The sequence below is a fragment of the Drosophila gunungcola genome, assembly GCF_025200985.1.
Source record: "Drosophila gunungcola strain Sukarami chromosome 2R unlocalized genomic scaffold, Dgunungcola_SK_2 000006F, whole genome shotgun sequence".
NCBI classification, from domain to species: Eukaryota; Metazoa; Arthropoda; class Insecta; order Diptera; family Drosophilidae; genus Drosophila; species Drosophila gunungcola.
The window spans coordinates 2,880,385-2,897,645 of record NW_026453168.1 but is presented as its reverse complement, the minus strand read 5'-3'; the positions used below and the strand labels follow the sequence as shown (position 1 = coordinate 2,897,645).

The following is a 17,261-nucleotide window of genomic DNA, read 5'->3' as shown; positions in this document are numbered from 1 at the left end:
AACACATGAATACAAGCATGTTTTGGCTTTTCACCTTTGGATTTGGTCAGCTAATTATGATGTTACAAAAGGGTTAAAGTTCTTTTGGAAGGAGGGTTTTGGTACCATCTGGATTTTTAACTTTTTTTATTCCAATGTCAACAAGTTTTGACTGCCGCGTGCTTTTCAGCCGGCTCCCCACTTCCCGCACCCTAAAGCCCTCACACAAAAGAGTTGCTATGCATACACACACAAGCTCACTCACACACATGTCGATTATGCAAGCAAAAAAAAAAAAAATAAAAATAAGTAACTATGAAATGCCAGAAATATGAATATTCCGAATGTTTTTTTTTTTACAGTTCTTTTAATGTAATGCTTGTATGATGGTCTAAAACAATAGTTTACAAATTATAAAAACGTTTTCAACAATTTTGGTACATCGTTCTCGAATCGAAATCAAATAATGGTTATGGTTTCAGCTTGTTTACGTTTTGAATTGTGGGGTTTTCAGGGGAGGGGTTACATCGAGAAGTCGGAAATTCGGGAAAATCGGTAAAAGCGTAAGAGCTAGTGCTAAAAATATATTCCTCTTTCTTCGCGACCTGGCAATGACTTTTCCTGGAGTGTCTGCGTTATTCCCCTAATCACCTCGTTTCAATTCTTCCGAAAATCGTATATAGTATATATAGAGTGTATTACGAGCGCATATATCTATAGATACATTTGTGTATTTTCTTGGGAGGGCGGCAGAAATTAGAATGTGTGTGTGTTGTTTGGACTGTAGTTGTTCGGTTTTTTGTTTTTTGGTTAAGGAAACGTGCTTTAATCGCTTTGGAAAATACATTTGACGGTTCCAAACTATTACTATAAGATTAAGATTGAAGGGTTCCCTTAGTTTGTTAAATATAGTTATTATGCTTATGTGTTCTGTTCAGCGCTCACTCGGATGCCTTTATTTTTTGTATTTTAGTATAGTGTGTAGCATGACCCCCAAAAAGTGGCTAAAGGGAGCCCGAAGGATGGCCCATCCAGGCACGTACCGCCACAGTCCGGAGTGATTCCGATTTGGTTACGGAACGGCGAGTAGTGGTATTGGGTATGGTTGGTGTAATTCCGACTGCCGGGGGGGGGTGCTTATGCCTGTATGCCGCCCCTTCAGCTTGCTCCCTGGCCGTATGTTTTGTATGTGTTTTTGTGTGTGTGGTGTGGTGTTGTTTTTAGGTGATTCGTCCGGGCTATTAAGCGGAGGCCGCCACCTCACCGGACTTCTCCTCCTTTGTGCCAGCAATGGCCACCTCCTCGAAGTTCTCCACCAGATCGGGCACATCATCATCGCCGGCATCGACGGCCGAGGAACCGGCTGCGCCGCCGGCGGCGCTCTTGTTGGCAATCTCCGTGGCCAGCTTCTTCAGCTGGTTGATGTCCTGGGGTCCCAGTTGCGTCAGGATGCCGGGTACCATCTCGGTGATCGTCTTGTTCTCCCCGTGGCCGGTGATGGCGAACGTGTTCGTCGGCAGCGAGGCCTGGGCCTTGGGGTTGTTGAAGTGGATGACGGTGCCATCGTTCTTGATGATGTTCACCTCCTCGATGCCGGGAATGGTGTTCACCGACAGCTTCTTCAGCGACGACTGCAGCTTCTTGTCGTCGGTGGCGGGCGTGGAGTGGACAATCTTCTTCTTGCGGCGGGGGGTTCCCTTGCCGCCAATGCGCACCTGCGCCTGCAACTTCTTCAGCTTCTCCGGATTCATCTGTTCAACGAAAGACACACAAAACACCGATCAGTAACAACCCAATCAAACGGAGCACAATCTGATAATTACTTTGATTTTACTATAATTTAGCACAGAGCCTTGCCCGAAAACACGTGCGCCCAGTTGTAGTCAAATGTCAAAAAGAAATCGCCATGATAAAAATGGCAAAGCAGTATGTATATGTGAGTAGTACTGGTAAACAGTACTAAACATCAGTGTTGACTATCGATAGCTCGCGAGGTGGCAAGGATAACGGGAGAAGAATAACTAAATTAAGTTTTTAAACTGTCATTAGGAATAAAATAATAATAATAAAAGAAATAAAAAATAAATTTAAAATTAAACCAATCGTTTTTTGTCATTCACTTTAACTTGTTAACTTTGCACCTCATGAAAAACACTAAAAAAATGTAAATTTATCCTTCGTAACTTTAAATATTTTTTATAGGAACAAGGAACATTTATCTTTAAAATATATATATATTTATAAATAAATAATAATATATAAAATTTTAATTTAAACTACAATCGATAGTTTATAAACACAGCTGTTAGTGAGCTCACTAAACACAGCTTCACCAAGCAGTGCTGCAAAACGTATTTGAAAAACAGCATATTGCAGCACTGCACTTATCGTGCTAAATAAAAAGTTATTATTTGCAGATTAGACGCTGATAAGATATTATAGCCAAGTTTGATCAGGCTTGAATAAAGGCCCTGCGATTGGGTTAGGTATTATTCCGTTTTGTGTCACATGTGCTTCATAGAACCATTTTGAAATTCTGGTAATTAAGCAGTGAATTTGGGTGCATTAAACTGCAACAAGTGGAATTTTCGATTATACATTTTCAAAACGGAATACCAGTAATCGTTTGTCAAACGTAAGTATTTCATCAGGGGTTATTGACCATGAATAATAATAATTTGTATTATTAACTCTCGGCCCAGTGGATTACATTGACTTGGAGGATACAGAGGATTTCGCAATGGATTTCTGGGGTATTTTCATGTTTTTCCTGCTAACTTTCCTTATCATGAGTTGCTGCGGATATTGCTGTACCAGCAGACGCCAGGGTGCCGTTTTGTCCAGTGAGTATATGTATAAATATGAGCTATTAATCAAATTAACACCCGCGATGACTCATTTCCCCACAAGAAAAAAATAACGGGTGGAGTTTGCCCGGCTTAAAAAACAAATTTTAGTTTTCTTCTTGCTTGTGTGCGTGAGATTATTCTATTGTTGTTTCGTGCTTAGTCGTGATAAATAATAAAATACAGTTATAATAAACCGAGAGACTAAAAAACTGAAGAGAGAGCTTTTTCTTTGTTTCTCTCTTGAAGTTTTGCTTCTTCTCCGATTCGTAAACAAAATCAATTATGCTCAGCCATAAAAAAAATTCACTTTATCAGCATGTGTCCAAGTAATTATAATTAATTATAATTAAGTTTATTTATATATTTGTCGAACCGAACTCGTATCTTATCTACCTACAAAATGGCGTGCCTCTTTCTGGCCAGGATTTTCCCATTTCACCATCAAAATCGGTTCACCCTCTACTCTTTATAATTTCAATATATTTCTCTGGTAAATTAAATGACTCATACAGAAGCACTTGTCGATAACAAAATTATATTTTTTTGTAGATAAGCAAGTGACAATTGTATCCAAGGCATAGAGTAATTACCTTTTTCAGTATTTGTCCGACTTTAAAACCGTACGTGTCTGTAAAAACAACTCTTTAAAAATGGTTTACATATACTTTGATGTGTGGTTCCCCATTATTATGGTGTTCTTTATAGTGGTTTTGATACTGATCCTGTTTCGGGTTCGTCGATCCCGTCGACTTCGAATGGGCAACGCCACTGTGGTCACCGCCGGTAAAAGCAGCTCATTAAATAATCATCTTGGGATGATCGGTGGTCTAATCACCGATTCTGGTTATAGTCCGAGACAGCTGAACTATCGAAATCTAATCACAAGTGCTCGAAGACCAAGGCGTCATTTGCATCGAGCGCCTTTGATTATCGCCATAATTTACAAATCATTAATGTTTTCATTTATCAAATCGAATGAGACCATCTGTATTTGCAAACGTTTGACGTCAAAGTATTTTTTTTTCGTTCTTCTTTCTTATAGTGTTATGATATTAAATTATATTTAGTGGTGTTTAAATTAGCAATAGGGTTTTGATTAGATGCCGCCAAATAGTTGCTTCAAGGTCATGCGGAAAACCAATAAATTCTGTGTGTTACAATGCGTAAACAGCAGAAAAGTTTAATTTGTGTTTTTTTATTTATTGAGTTGTTAACATTTTGAAATTTTAGTACAGTTTGAATTGTTGAGTTAACTTATAACGACTGACTGATTTAAAAAAAATTGTTGTACCAAGATTTTATTTAAAATTGTTTAAACTATGCCTTGTAAAAGGAAATGTTGAAACATATTTGAGCTGAATTTTTTCTTTATAGCTGTCTATGTAGTAAATAGTTTAGTCTTAGAAGATAACAATTAAAACAGTATTTCATTAAAGCAGTACTTGATTGTTAGTAAAACAATATACCGAGTTCAAGCACCCCTAGGATGAATGTACAAACCTCACTTAATTGCGCTGTTAAGAAATATGATACTTTTGCGCAGATCGTCAACAATGAGATTGTTGTTTTAGTACTTGAAAAAGAAAAGTCTTGGGGCGGTCTATTGACCAGTGCTTTTCCTTTTCGTTTTTATTGGTTGCCAGCTTGAATCGATACGCGCAACTAACTTATTTGATTACTACTGACGTCAGTGCCGATCGCAGAATTGTAAGAATTGTAGAGGGCAGTAGCACCGAGTTCAGGATGAATCCCCAGAAAGTAATAAAATTCGAAATCTAAAACCCATTTTCTCTTTTGATTGATGCGGACTATTGACGCAGGTTTCAAGCTGTAAATACAATGTCCACTTGAGAACTTTTATGGTTCCCCCCGATTCTATGCTAGCATTTGGCACCGGTATCAGGACTATATGGCGTCTTTAAGCCGATTAAACGTGCAGACCGTCACCACCGATACAACACTTGGGTGTTAATCTTATCGGGTATATTTACCCACCGCTTTCAACTGCCTTCGGGTCTGTGAAAAATCCGGGGACCGTCTGGACTCTTACAAAAGTCGGCGAGGAAGCTCATCCATTCCGCAATCACCGTCGAACGTCTGCGCAATGAACACTGGGAACGCTTCGCAATTTCACATTACCGTGGCGTAGATTCAATACCAATCGAAGAATCCTCAAGACTGCCTGCCAATCGAATCTTTTAGTTAGTAACTTGTTGTAAAATAGTAGTACCTGCTTTCGAAAAGATGCCGCATGTGCCGGGCGAAAAGGATCTGGAGGTCTCCACCATCGTCCTGTCCTCCATATTCGCAGTGGTCCTCTGCGGAGTTCTGGTGCTCATAATCCGCTCAGCGATCCGCAAAAGGAACCAAAGGCTGGCCGACAAGGGCGTGATCGTAGCAAGTTAGTATATATAGTCCACTGGAGAAGTCGAAGTCCTCTGATTTGTTCCTGTTTTTTGTCTTGCCAATTTTGTCGCCGACTGAGCTTTGTGTTACAAGTTCCTTTGTGTTATTTTGTCCAGAATGTTGGAAAACAATCCTGTTAATATTAAGAAAAGTCTAAATATATAACTCGTTTAAATTGTATGTTATAATTCGTGTTAGAACTACTCTTGTAGAACTACTTTATAATTTAAGTACATTTTATTGGATAGTAATTTGTTAATCAAAATCTTGTTCTCCATCTGTTTTTTTTTTTGTAAATCTTTATCAATTTCCAAAAGCAGGCTGTACAGATGTCACAACTGATTTCTATGAAAGTTGAACAAATAGTGAAAAAGACTTATTGTTTGTGTTCTTTCTAACAACAATTTCTAAAGACAGTTTTGGATTAGTTCGACCATGGATATTTCTCCCTTATTAATTTGGTTTGGTTTGCTCATCCTTGTAATAATGCTCTTCGAAATATTTCGTGGAATTCATAAAACTCAAGCCGCATGTGAGTGTGTATTAATATTATTTAAATCCAAGAAAATTTTGTTTTCAATTGCTTAAAGTGGCTACATCAAAAAAAAATTGTTTTACACAAACTTGAAAGATAACAAGCAAATGTAATCGTGTTGCAGAGAATGAAATGAAACCTATTAAAAATTTTCAATTAGCCAAGACATTTAGCAAAGCGAACACAATAACTTGATTCAAATCTTTAAGAAATGATTAAGTACAAATAAATTTTATATTTTTAGGCAGCATGAATTTCTACCGATATAGTCACGATGTTACTCATGGATGTAAGCCTGATAGTGAATGAGTAACTAAGTGATTAAGTTAATTTCAGACTTATGTTTTATTTGCTAGTCAGATCAGTTCACTCTTTCGGTTCGGCAACTGCACAATGTCGCGTACATTTCTTTTTACTTCTAGTAGCTTATTCCCCATCAGTATTGTAATCATCATATGCTGGATTTGCTTAGTGGTTTTTTTGTGCTTCAAACTTAGTTCAATATGTAAAAAAGGTTTGTAGTCCCTAAAACCTTAAAATAGTCTCAGAGTGCGAGCATCAGACATGGCTAAATTGATTCGCCTGATAATGTATTCTATATAGGGTTAAAAATGACTTCTTCACCAAGCTGCAAAATTCTGACTGAAACTAAAGTTCAATTTTTCTAAAGATAATAGAGAAAAGCCAAGTAAAAGCTGTTAAAATATACTAAAAAAATGCTTCGCACTTTTATAATCTGTTACAATAGCGGTCAAAATAATTGCTAATACTATAAAGGAAATGAGGCAAAAATAAAAATACACGCTTGTCATAGGTATAATAAATATATATATATATCAATCGGTTTTGAAGTCAAATTTTGTTTGTTGTTTAGTAAGCACTATGATAATAAATAATGGCTTTTGCTTTTGTTTATTTCTAACTAAAAGCCCAAAAGCAGACTGCACAAAATATCACTTTTGTGTTTGATTTGATTTCAGCAAGAATTTGATTAACGTAATAACGCCCCAAACTTGATAACACAAAGACAAGAAAGGCATCGTTTTAACCAAACAGAATGAAAAGTCTTTTTGGCCCGTAGCTAAGTTCTAAATTAAAAGATAAAATAATCATGTACGTTAAGAAATGGTTTCATAAATAACCTTATATCTGGTATAAGGAAAATCTAATTTGTAACGTGTTTTGCTATCGTAACGGATGTAAATGAATGAGTAACTGCGTCAATAAGCCATTCAATCTACAACTGAAAGCTTGGATTTTTTTCAAAAAGCGATTTGGAGGGTGCTCAGCGTAAGCATATGCATTTTAAAGATCAATCAGTTTAGTTGCTTAGTTCGTTGCGGTCAAACGTGTTTGCTAGATCTACAGAATGCCTTATAACATCGATGATCATAATAATCATACAAATAACATACCAGTGAGGTATTATCGGGTTGTTATAATTGCGTTCGCTTATAGTTTGGATTTGCTGTGCGTGTTGTTGGCGATGTTGTTGTAAACGTAGGAAGGAAGGTATGAATATCTTAAGAGAAAAAGTTCTTCAAGCTTATCACTAAGATAGGAGAAAGTCTCTTATTTTTATCTTATTCTATTCAGAGCATTGCATTCTGATCTGTTAGTTCGTTGGTAACGTTTGTAGTGCAATCATGAATTATCTCTATGTTGATATTTCTTCCGTGGAAAATTCAAATTTCCATGAAATTCAGATTGGTCGAATCATAGTAATAGCGATATTGATCATGCTTTTTTTTGTTGGATTTTTTTGCATATACCAAATGTTATTTAAAGAAAGAAGCGTTTGGAAAATTGGAGTCAATATGCACTGTAAGTAGTCGTGAAAAAGTTCATCAAAAATTGGAAAATAAATTGCTTTCTTTATGACGCGGAGAAGGGACTCTTGATTTAAACTATAGACTGTATGTAGACGTGAAAAAGTTAATCAAAAATTTTATGAACCCCGTCAAAATTATTGTATCGGGAATATAGGTAATTTTGTTTGCTAATGGAGGGTTTTTTTTAATAATAAAAAACAAAAGGATATTGATTTTGAGGACTCGTAGTGGTTGTCTTGTCTAAAGGCATCAAAACATGTAATTCCAAAATTGTACACAACATGAATTTCTTTATTGTGATCTCTACAAGCTTCATATGTAAATATCAGACATCTAAAAGTTACTGTTTGACCCGTAAATTGCGACACTTTGACGGAGTAAATTGTTTTTTTTTTTTAATGCTATGATAAACATATTTATCTAGTCTTTGTTTTCTATTACAAGGTACTATAGATAAATAATAGATTAGGCCTGAAGATGAGTTAAAAGCTCTTTTTAATCAGTCATTAAGCTCTTTAATTAGTCATAACGTTCTGGGACTAACATCCGGGAAAAGCACTTTGAATCACGTCTTTTACTCTTGGGTATTTGCCACATTAGGTAGTGATAATACCGGTCGGAAAAGCTTACCCACATGATAGCAATAACTGCATCTCGTTTTCTTGGGAATTTGTTTTTTTTTTTAATTTAATCAAGCTTTTGATGACGTCATTCAGAGTTTCTGAATAACTATACGATTATGGGTATTACCCACTACATAATAATTGTACCTTCTATCTGCAGTCAATTTTATTTATGGTTAAGAAGTTCAAGTCATTGTCCAAAAAATTCAATTATTGTAGGCAACGTGATTTAAGGTATCAGCTAAACATTGGTCCTTTCGGTAGTTATTTACTTAATATAACTTAATCTAAAGCGTTGTTAAAGTGAGGCATCAAAAAGAAGAAAGTTCGGAAACTGGCCAAGGATTTAAATATACACAACTACTTAAAAAGATAACGATCTTATTTGCTATCAATTATCTTGATCTGTAAAACTTCAAGTGCTTGGAGACCCCAATGGTGAAATAGTCCGGATCACGGCTATCTTGGTCTGATTTAGGACTTGTTATGGAGTGCTTAATGACTGGGCGTTTTTATTATATTTGTGCAACATCTACTGATATAACTTTTTGTGATTCAAAAAGGTTTTAGGTTAAATTAGCTAAGTTGTGACAAAATTGTATAATTAAGTGCAACCAATAATTGGATATTAGTGGCTAATGTCATCATTAAGGGTTTATGTGGTGATCTAATTTGTGAATTGCTATGATTATGGAACCTATTTAGTTTGGTCCAAGGCTCTCAGCATGAATGCCACTATACTCGATGTGTTTGAGGATATATTCCAACGTCTCCATTTCAACTGGACATTTTTGGCATTTGAGACGGGAATCCTGATAGTTTTGGTTGCCTTAGTTGTGCTATATGCAGTAACTCTTGCCCGCGACTTGGAAGACTTTCACTTTCTAAACCAATAATATAGAGATTCGCAAAATGATCGGTTATCTGCTGGAATCTCAGGATAGTTCAATTATATACAACATAGCCGCTTTTCGCATTACTTGCAAAATATTCATCTTAGTTTTGATCGGTTTGGTTGCACTACATTGGAAGCGTCGCCAGGCTCTGGGCAATTTAAGTAAGTTATAATGGTTGTGAGTGCCGTTATCACTGATAAGTGCTATCTTTATGAGTGCGATTGCCCTTTTCTTTGGCCATTACTGGCACATTTCTCGATTGCCAATCCGGCAGCTTTAATGCTTCGCTCTTGTTTAGTCTTTGTGCGCCGCTTATTCAGTCAGTATCAAAATCATGGATGATTCGGGCATCTACTGGATACTCTTTTTCACCTTCTCCGTATTCTTTATGACATCTGCGGCCGTGTTTTTGACCCGTGGTCGAACGCAAAGAGCGGCATTAACGAAGGGGGCAGGTGTGTGTGTGTGTGTGTGTGTGTGCGGGGACTCCCAAAAAAAAAAAAAGCGATAACATTGCCAATGGGTTACGAATAGCTGTCGTTAACAAAAAACCAATGCATCGTAATCAGTTCAATTCGGGAGCTCATTGGCGAAGCAGCTGCTATATTCGAATAAAATAATATTCACCATGGAGGGGTTTCTTATACCCGTCATAGCGTTCTCAGTCTTTATAGCGATTTCCTTTTTAATGCTCCTAAGTTTCTATTGCTTAGCCAAGAAGTTCCAAACCCAGGGTAAATAACGCAAATTTAAAAAAAGTGTTTTCATTAATGTAACTTTAAAGCTATTGTGCATTGCAAATATTAATGTGATAAAAAAAAACCAGAGTGAGAGTACGGAAAAACTTGTGTGTGTGCTATTTAACTTTGTCACCTATGGCGCTTATCGGCTTGGCCATATAATCGGCCATTGATTAGACATGGCCCGATTGAGTGGGTCTGTCAGATGGGAGCTTTGCAGTCTGTTTCGTGTTCGTCTGGAAGGCGTTTGTGTTTTCAAACTTAAATCCGTAATATTATCGAAAATGTTGGGGTTCTGGATCGCACTATCTATAGCATTTATCATATTTATCGTAACCTCTATTGTGGTGTACATAAGGCGCAAGCAGAAGGCAGCGCGAAATGTTGGCTACACAATCAGCGAAGGTGGCGGTAATTACATCGACTGAACGTTGAATATATTGGCAAAACGTCTACACTTATAAAAATCAATTTTCGTATTTCTTGCTAATTAGTTGGTGAAAGAATATTATGTAAAGATTGTGACACACTATATATTTGATTTCGAAAACATCATATAAGAACAATATGGTTATTAACTGTTGCTATATATATAGATAACGATAAGGCTAAAATTAGTTAACAACACAAACACGATACGTTCACTAAAAAAAATAATTTTAACTGATATGTTTAAGCCATTACAAATAATTTTAATACATTTTATTTTAATTTAAAATATTTTTTATAGTTCATAACAAGAAAACTATCTATTTATCACATTTTTTAATACTTTAGCAAGTTTTGATTACAAATACAGACTAGTACACACATTTTTTTTAGTGCAAAAGGGTATTGAACGGGGAATTTTTTTCATTTGTGCTGATGAGTTTAATCAGATATGAAAGCTTATCGGATCTGCGACTCGAGTGCTCGTGGTCGTGGTCGGCAGTGGGATGATGACTCAGATTTATTGGCCCAGTTCTTTCGTTTCTAATTTTCCCTTTCTGCCTTTGCTCTTTGCAGCGCCCGTGGTGGTGACCTCCGCCACGCACACGGCCCCCGGCGGATATCCGGTCACACAGATGCCTCCGCCTGGCTATCCGGCGGGCAATGCCTACGGGGCTCCGTATCCCGCCCAGACCACCGGGTAAGTTCGGCTTGAAATTGGCACGGAAACTATTGCTACATCTCCTCTTCACCCGCAGCAATGTGACCGTACAGATGCCCATGCCAATGCCCCACCAACAGCAGCACCAGCAGATGCCTATGCCGATGCAAATGCCCGGGTAATTTGCCCTTGAACACTGAAATCGAATGCAAATACTAATTGATATTCTTCACACAGCATGCAGACGCACGGTGTGGCCTATCCGCCGTATCCAGGTGCCGGGGCTGCCAACATGAATCCTCCGCCGTACGACATGGCCATGGCCAATCCGGGACCCAGTGTCATGCCCGCCGGCTATGAGAAGCAGGCGCCCTACAATCCCAACTTTGGCCAGTGATTTTGAGTCTTCTTTTCCGCGTCGACATAGCTTTTATACTTTGCTGGATATAAAAGTTTCTATACCTCCTTCAATCATGTATTTCCAAAATGAACTCCAAATTAGTCAACGATTCATTTCCCAACGGCCAGGGGGAAAACGAAAATGAACGCGAATGCACAACGAGCCATTTTTATATTCCTTGTGATGTATGTGTAAATGTACATATTACTTAAGTGCGATCTAACTTTAATTTATACATTTATACATTAAGAAACTCCAAAAACAAAACCAAACTGAACTACATGAAGTGTTAATTGTATTAAATAAGCGAAGTGCACATCAAAAACATCTGAAGCTTGTTTGTTTCGATGTGCACTTCCACACAAAAACCAGAAGTGCCTACATGTTTTTAATTAATTCATGAAATCGAGTGTTGCTGCCAATGAAATTGCAGTGCTTAAAAGTGTTTCTAAAGATTACCATTGGTTTATGCTGGCATTGTTGCAATCAATATTTTTTTTTAATAGATTTTATATTCTGGGATTATTCTTTTCTTTATTAGCTTAGTTCAGTTTTATTGTAATTAAGTGTTCGCATTCCATGTAAAATAGTACTTTTGAACTTAAATCTAATTGGTCAATTTATTATATGGACTAAAATCAGTCGTTTAACTTGTTTTTCCCCTCAAAATTCGAAAGAAAAATATTTACACTGTGAGAATTAATACTTACAGATACAGCTTATGTAGAGAATAAAATTATGCATTTGTTATGCTGTTTTCGAGCATTTAAATTACATTTTCCACGGCTTAAGTAAATGCGTTTTCCCCATTAAACTTATTTATTTATACAATTGCAACTGCCACAAGATGTTCTACCTTCTAGCGCCCTTTTTAATAGTCCTTATTAGCCGGGAGGCGTTAGCCACGGATTACTGCAACAAAGATTTGTGCCAGCCCGATATATCGCATATTGCTTGTGAAAACTATGGGGTGAGTTTGGATTTGTAAACAGATCGATAGTAACGTAGCTTTAACATTGCAGGATTTCGACGAAAGCTGTGGCAGTGGAGCGATTATTATGAAGTTCCCAATGCATCTGCGTTCCCAGCTGGTGGGAATCTTGAATGATTTCCGAAATACAGTGGCCTTGGGAAGGTTTTCCTCCTTTCGTCCAGCTGCCCGGATGGCGACGCTCCGGTGGCACGACGAGCTGGCCGGATTGGCCAAGTTTGCCCTGAGGCGTTGCGAAAACATGGACGATTACTGCAGCAACACGGATGAGTTCAAATACGTGTCCTATATCTTCGGCAGCAGCAGGTGGCTGCATCAGGAGAAGACCCCCCAATCCATTGTGGAGTTTGTGCTGCAATTTTGGATGGATGATATTCGGGCTTGCTCCATGAGCCACATCAATGCCGAGAGACCTCCCAAAGATGGGTGAGATTTGTGGTTTAGAGTTGATGAAGATGGTTACCCGAACTTTGATTTTTAGCCAATGTCGTGGCTACTTTACGCAATTGGTCCAAGATTTGGCCTCCCACGTCGGATGTGCCATGATGATGCGACGGAGCCACAGCGGTGGACTGTATCAGTACGGATTGCTGTGTCAGTTTTCCCGCGGAAAAATCGCCAACGAGCTGGTCTACCGGGAGAGTGTGCATCCGGGAAGCCGGTGCCATTCGGGAACCCACACCATATATCAGGGTCTCTGTTCGCTCGACGAGCATATCAATCCCAATGCCCTGCAATTAGGCGCCCTCAATTGAATTGGTTATGCCGCGGCTAATAAACGTAGGAGTTAAGATAGCTTTAGACATGAGTTGTTAAATAATTGTCACGCTGGCTGGTCGATATGCAGATGTGGTATTTGTACCTGTTTGTTTTGGCAATCCAGTTGGCCCTTTCCTCAGCGAATCACACCCTGTGCAGGCCAGATCTTTGCATTAATTCGGAGGTTCATGTGGGCTGTTTTCATCACAAGGTAGGTGGTAGTGTATATCTCGCACTTTTGAGATACTAAATTAAAGCTTTCCCCAGGAACTTGCCCAAAAGTGCGGCAAGGGCAACCTTGTGTTGCACGTGAACGGAGCCTTGAAATTCGGCATCCTTGACAGGATCAACACGTTGCGCAACTTTGTGGCCAGTGGAGCGGGTAACTACGCGGTGGCCGCTCGCATGCCGACAATGAAATGGGATTACACTCTGCAGAAGTTGGCCGATCGCCAGGTGCGCCAGTGCGACGAGAACGGAAAGTACTGCGCCAACACTGATAGCTATCACTATGTGGCCACCACCGAAATCCGGAGCACGATGAGCCGGTATAGCAGATTGGAGCACGAGATCCTGGATAAACTGCTGCCGGAAATGTTCCTGGATGTCCAGGTTCTGCCCACCAATGACAGGTGAGTCCATCACTCAGTCGATTGGGTTAAAAAATTATTATTATAAATACATTTCTTAATGTTGGTGGTCAAATTTTAGTTGCTTTCAAGTTAATTTTTATTGGTACCAATACTAAAAAAATATTTTTTTTTTACTTTTTAATTAATACAATCTTGCATAAAAGGAAATAAAAGTATAAAAACAATGAAAATATTTCTTAAAAATTAAATTTTCAATAGTAACTAACTCTAAAAATTTGCAACTGCCGGTAAAATGTATTAGAATTTATTTCTAAATAATAGTGTATGCTTTTCGGTTTGGTAATAAAAATGATATTTTGCTAAAAAAAAAATTTAAATATTAATCGTCCCAGTTTAACTGAATTTTATCGACTTGTAAAATAATTTAAATTTTATATTAGCTCAGTAAATATTTTTTCATATATCTAGTGTTGGGAAAGGTACTAGATTTCTAGATCTACGTGAGGTACAAGGTATTTGCAAAAATAAGTACCTTTGTTAAATATACAACATTTTTTCAGCATCTAGGTAAGATAAAAGGTACAAAAGAGGTTTTTATTTCATCTGTTAATAAACGTTTTTTATAAATGAATCATTTTGAGGTCAATGAGGTTCTTCACGAAGTTGCTGTTGAATTATGATATATTGTATACACTTTGGCAATTAAGTATTTTTGAAGAGGCATGTATAAAAAAAACAACATTATATATTTTATCTTTATGCTATAAACATATTTCCGAAAATAATAAAAATGTAAATTACTAGTTAAATTGAAAAAAAAATATATATATATAATTCTATATTTAAACACCTTAAATAGCATATGGTTAGGTAAAACAAATCTTTACATAGGTAAAAAGTGGTAGCCTATTTAAGGATCTAAAAAGTGAACCTATGTACATACCTATATTGGTACAAGTATCAACACCAACACTGTCAAAAAAAAAAATGGAAACAAACATTAAAAAGAGTTATAGGTCTAATAGACTTAATGAACTTTATTGTAGCATATAATAACCACCGCTTGCTTCCATTTCAGCGCCTGTGTGGGCCACTTTGTACCTTTGATCCAGGACCGCGGTGCCCGGATGGGCTGTGCCATCCGCCTGAAGAACAGGTCCAAGACCAAGTCGAACGTGATCCTGCTCTGCCACTTTTCACGGGCAAACGTAAACGAACAGCCTCCTTACGAATTGGGCACGCATCCCGGCGAGAAGTGCGTCAGCGGATCGAGCCAGATATACAAGTACCTGTGCAACGTGGAGGAGAAGGTGGACGCCAACAGTATGGTGGTGGACACCAAGATGCCGCTCAGCGCTAAGGGAGAAAAAGCCACAGAGGGTTTAGTTGAGGTGACGGTGGAGCGTCAATAAAGTCACGAAAGTGTGTCCAATGCTGACCATGTCCAATTGGCTAATTGGGTGGGGTTCAGTCGGCGGGTGCAGTTGATAGCTCCGCTTGCACGCCAATCGATTTGCCTGCGAACTCTATAAGAGGCAGCCTCAGGTGGCCATAGCTGGCTAAACTGGCTGTCTCGCCGAGATGTTGGACACCATGTGGCCGCCGCTGTTGCTGTTGCTCCTGCTGCTCCTGATGGGCCGGCAGCTGCAGGCCTTCGACTACTGCGATCCGACCCTGTGTCCCGGTCCCGAGCGCCACATAGCCTGCAACAACTTCGGGGTAAGATGGTTGAGGTGCGACAGCCTTGTAAGCTTCCCCTGACGGCCTATCCTTGCAGGAGCTGGGCGACACCTGCAGCCCGGATGCGCATGTGGTGCGGATCACGACCGCCCGCCGCACCATGATCCTTAACGAGCTGAACGAATACCGCGATCGGATTGCGAGAGGCGATCTGTTGGGCTTCAGTCCGGCCACCCGGATGGCCACTTTACAGTGGGACCAGGAGCTGGCCAGTTTCGCCGAGCTGAATGTGAAGCGGTGCGCTTTGGTCAACGATCACTGCCGGAATAGCGAGCAGTTCCGTAATGTGGCCCAGGTTGTGGCCGAGGGCGGCTGGCAGGGCGAACCCCTGCCGCCCAGTTATCCCAATGGTGGCCCCAATCCGGAGCCCACTGGCCCCGTGGAATACCACACCGAGGATGAGGTGATCAAGGCCACGCTGGAGCAGATGTTCGCCGAGTATAAGGAGTGCAGCATGCGGGACATCATCGCCTTCAGTCCGCCCAGCAACAGGTAGGTGATGGCAAATCGCTTTCTCCCATAGGTGGCATCACTTAGCTGACCACTGACCACTGACCAGAATCCTCCGCTTGCGCGTCAGCAAGTGCATTGCCTACTTCACACAGCTCGTCCGGGACAGCACCACCCATGTGGGCTGCGGCATCCTCCGGCAGACGAAGAACACCACCAACGAGGCGGGCCAGTGGCTGCCCAGTGTCCACCAGTACATGACCTGCAACTTTGTGCGGGCGGTCGACGTGAATGCCCCCGTCTATCAGAGCGGCGATCGCTCCGCCACCGAATGCCGCAGCGGACGCAATCCGGTCTTCATCAACCTGTGCTCCGTCAACGAGATCTACGACTCCTCCACCCTGCCGGTGCTCTTCTGAGGTGGCAAATCCTCCCATTCCACCGCCAATTACTAATTTTAATAAAAAGGAAAGGATTCAAATGAAGCTGGCGTTCTTCTAGACTGGGTGTAAATAGTGGGAAATATTGACAATCGGAACTTGGTTAAGAACCATTATTTGGGAACTGCAGGGGCGAAAAAAACCGTATAAGGATAATATTTTAATATATTTGTATAAAACTTCATTATGTGTCCTTATTAGTACACAAAAAGAATACACCTGCAGCTGAAATTACTAAAATTTTTATCCAAATATGCTGATTTTCGTAGCTTATTAAATCTAAATTATTATTAAAAAGTTATGCATCACAAATTGTGATTCGCAATACCAACCTAAATAACTAAATTACCGAGCACTTGCTCTGCTGGCCTTCGATTCATATATTATCTTAATTCAATATGTTTATGGAAATTAAATATCTTTTTTTTATAAATGAAATTTTCTGTATTTTCAATTTAGTCTGTTAACACAGACCAACCATTTTAAATCATTTTAAGTACAATTATCAGTTTATCGATAAAATTTAATTTGTTAGAAAAACGTGATTAGTAAAGCAGATTCAATTAAAAGCATTTTCTAGTTAAATAAACAATGAGTAGAAGTGTTGTTATAAATGAAACATATACCAACCGAAAGTTCTCTTTTTTTTTTTTAAATAATAACAATAAATTTCATTTTAATTACCATATTTTAGCAAAACAGCTTCATAAAAATGCGAATTAATGAAACTATTATTATAGTTTTTTTTTTTCCTTGCGGTTTTCTCATCATATTATTTGCTTTGCAACAAAGAATCAAAATTGAGCCGGTAGAATTGCGCTTTAATACCATCACCATTATTATAATGAACCTGATTCGCATGCCGCTGCTCACCTGCCTAGTGGCAGTCAAATTGAAATGTGTTTTTCCCCCGCTCCTTTCGGCACCTGCCTGCCGGG

At 39.0% G+C, this 17,261-nt stretch overlaps 5 protein-coding genes across 15 annotated transcripts; 4 read left to right on the top strand and 1 right to left on the bottom strand.

Annotated features, from left to right (window-relative positions):
• Positions 1 to 907: 907 nt before the first annotated feature.
• LOC128254873 (transcription factor BTF3 homolog 4) lies at positions 908 to 1,963 on the bottom strand. The gene is made up of 2 exons (XM_052984221.1): positions 1,803 to 1,963; positions 908 to 1,730 (listed from the first exon to the last, which is right to left on the bottom strand). Exon 2 carries the CDS (start codon positions 1,728 to 1,730, stop codon positions 1,221 to 1,223), a length of 510 nt encoding a protein of 169 aa, XP_052840181.1. The 5' UTR covers positions 1,803 to 1,963; the 3' UTR covers positions 908 to 1,220.
• A 370-nt stretch (positions 1,964 to 2,333) lies between these two features.
• Positions 2,334 to 11,724, top strand: LOC128254703 (atrophin-1). Of its 10 annotated transcripts, XM_052983944.1 has the most exons (5): positions 2,334 to 2,614; positions 2,682 to 2,822; positions 10,866 to 10,989; positions 11,048 to 11,128; positions 11,188 to 11,724. In XM_052983944.1, the coding sequence occupies exons 2-5, from the start codon at positions 2,720 to 2,722 to the stop codon at positions 11,345 to 11,347; spliced, it is 468 nt and encodes a 155-aa protein (XP_052839904.1). In that variant the 5' UTR covers positions 2,334 to 2,614; positions 2,682 to 2,719; the 3' UTR covers positions 11,348 to 11,724. The 10 variants fall into 10 exon arrangements, with proteins under 10 accessions (XP_052839904.1, XP_052839899.1, XP_052839897.1 ...); XM_052983939.1 differs by lacking the exons at positions 2,334 to 2,614; positions 2,682 to 2,822 and adding an exon at positions 3,430 to 3,611; XM_052983937.1 differs by lacking the exons at positions 2,334 to 2,614; positions 2,682 to 2,822 and adding an exon at positions 4,895 to 5,229.
• A 144-nt stretch (positions 11,725 to 11,868) lies between these two features.
• Positions 11,869 to 13,144, top strand: LOC128254702 (antigen 5 like allergen Cul n 1). Its single transcript, XM_052983936.1, has 3 exons — positions 11,869 to 12,320; positions 12,373 to 12,767; positions 12,823 to 13,144. The coding sequence occupies exons 1-3, from the start codon at positions 12,198 to 12,200 to the stop codon at positions 13,094 to 13,096; spliced, it is 792 nt and encodes a 263-aa protein (XP_052839896.1). The 5' UTR covers positions 11,869 to 12,197; the 3' UTR covers positions 13,097 to 13,144.
• Positions 13,046 to 15,131, top strand: LOC128254701 (tabinhibitin 2). Its single transcript, XM_052983935.1, has 3 exons — positions 13,046 to 13,311; positions 13,368 to 13,732; positions 14,772 to 15,131. The coding sequence occupies exons 1-3, from the start codon at positions 13,183 to 13,185 to the stop codon at positions 15,103 to 15,105; spliced, it is 828 nt and encodes a 275-aa protein (XP_052839895.1). The 5' UTR covers positions 13,046 to 13,182; the 3' UTR covers positions 15,106 to 15,131.
• LOC128254700 (antigen 5 like allergen Cul n 1) lies at positions 15,127 to 16,368 on the top strand. Of its 2 annotated transcripts, none has more exons than XM_052983932.1 (3): positions 15,127 to 15,412; positions 15,471 to 15,925; positions 15,993 to 16,368. In XM_052983932.1, exons 1-3 carry the CDS (start codon positions 15,275 to 15,277, stop codon positions 16,300 to 16,302), a joined length of 903 nt encoding a protein of 300 aa, XP_052839892.1. In that variant the 5' UTR covers positions 15,127 to 15,274; the 3' UTR covers positions 16,303 to 16,368. The 2 variants fall into 2 exon arrangements, with proteins under 2 accessions (XP_052839892.1, XP_052839893.1); XM_052983933.1 differs by having other exon boundaries at positions 15,132 to 15,412; positions 16,014 to 16,368.
• Positions 16,369 to 17,261: the final 893 nt, after the last annotated feature.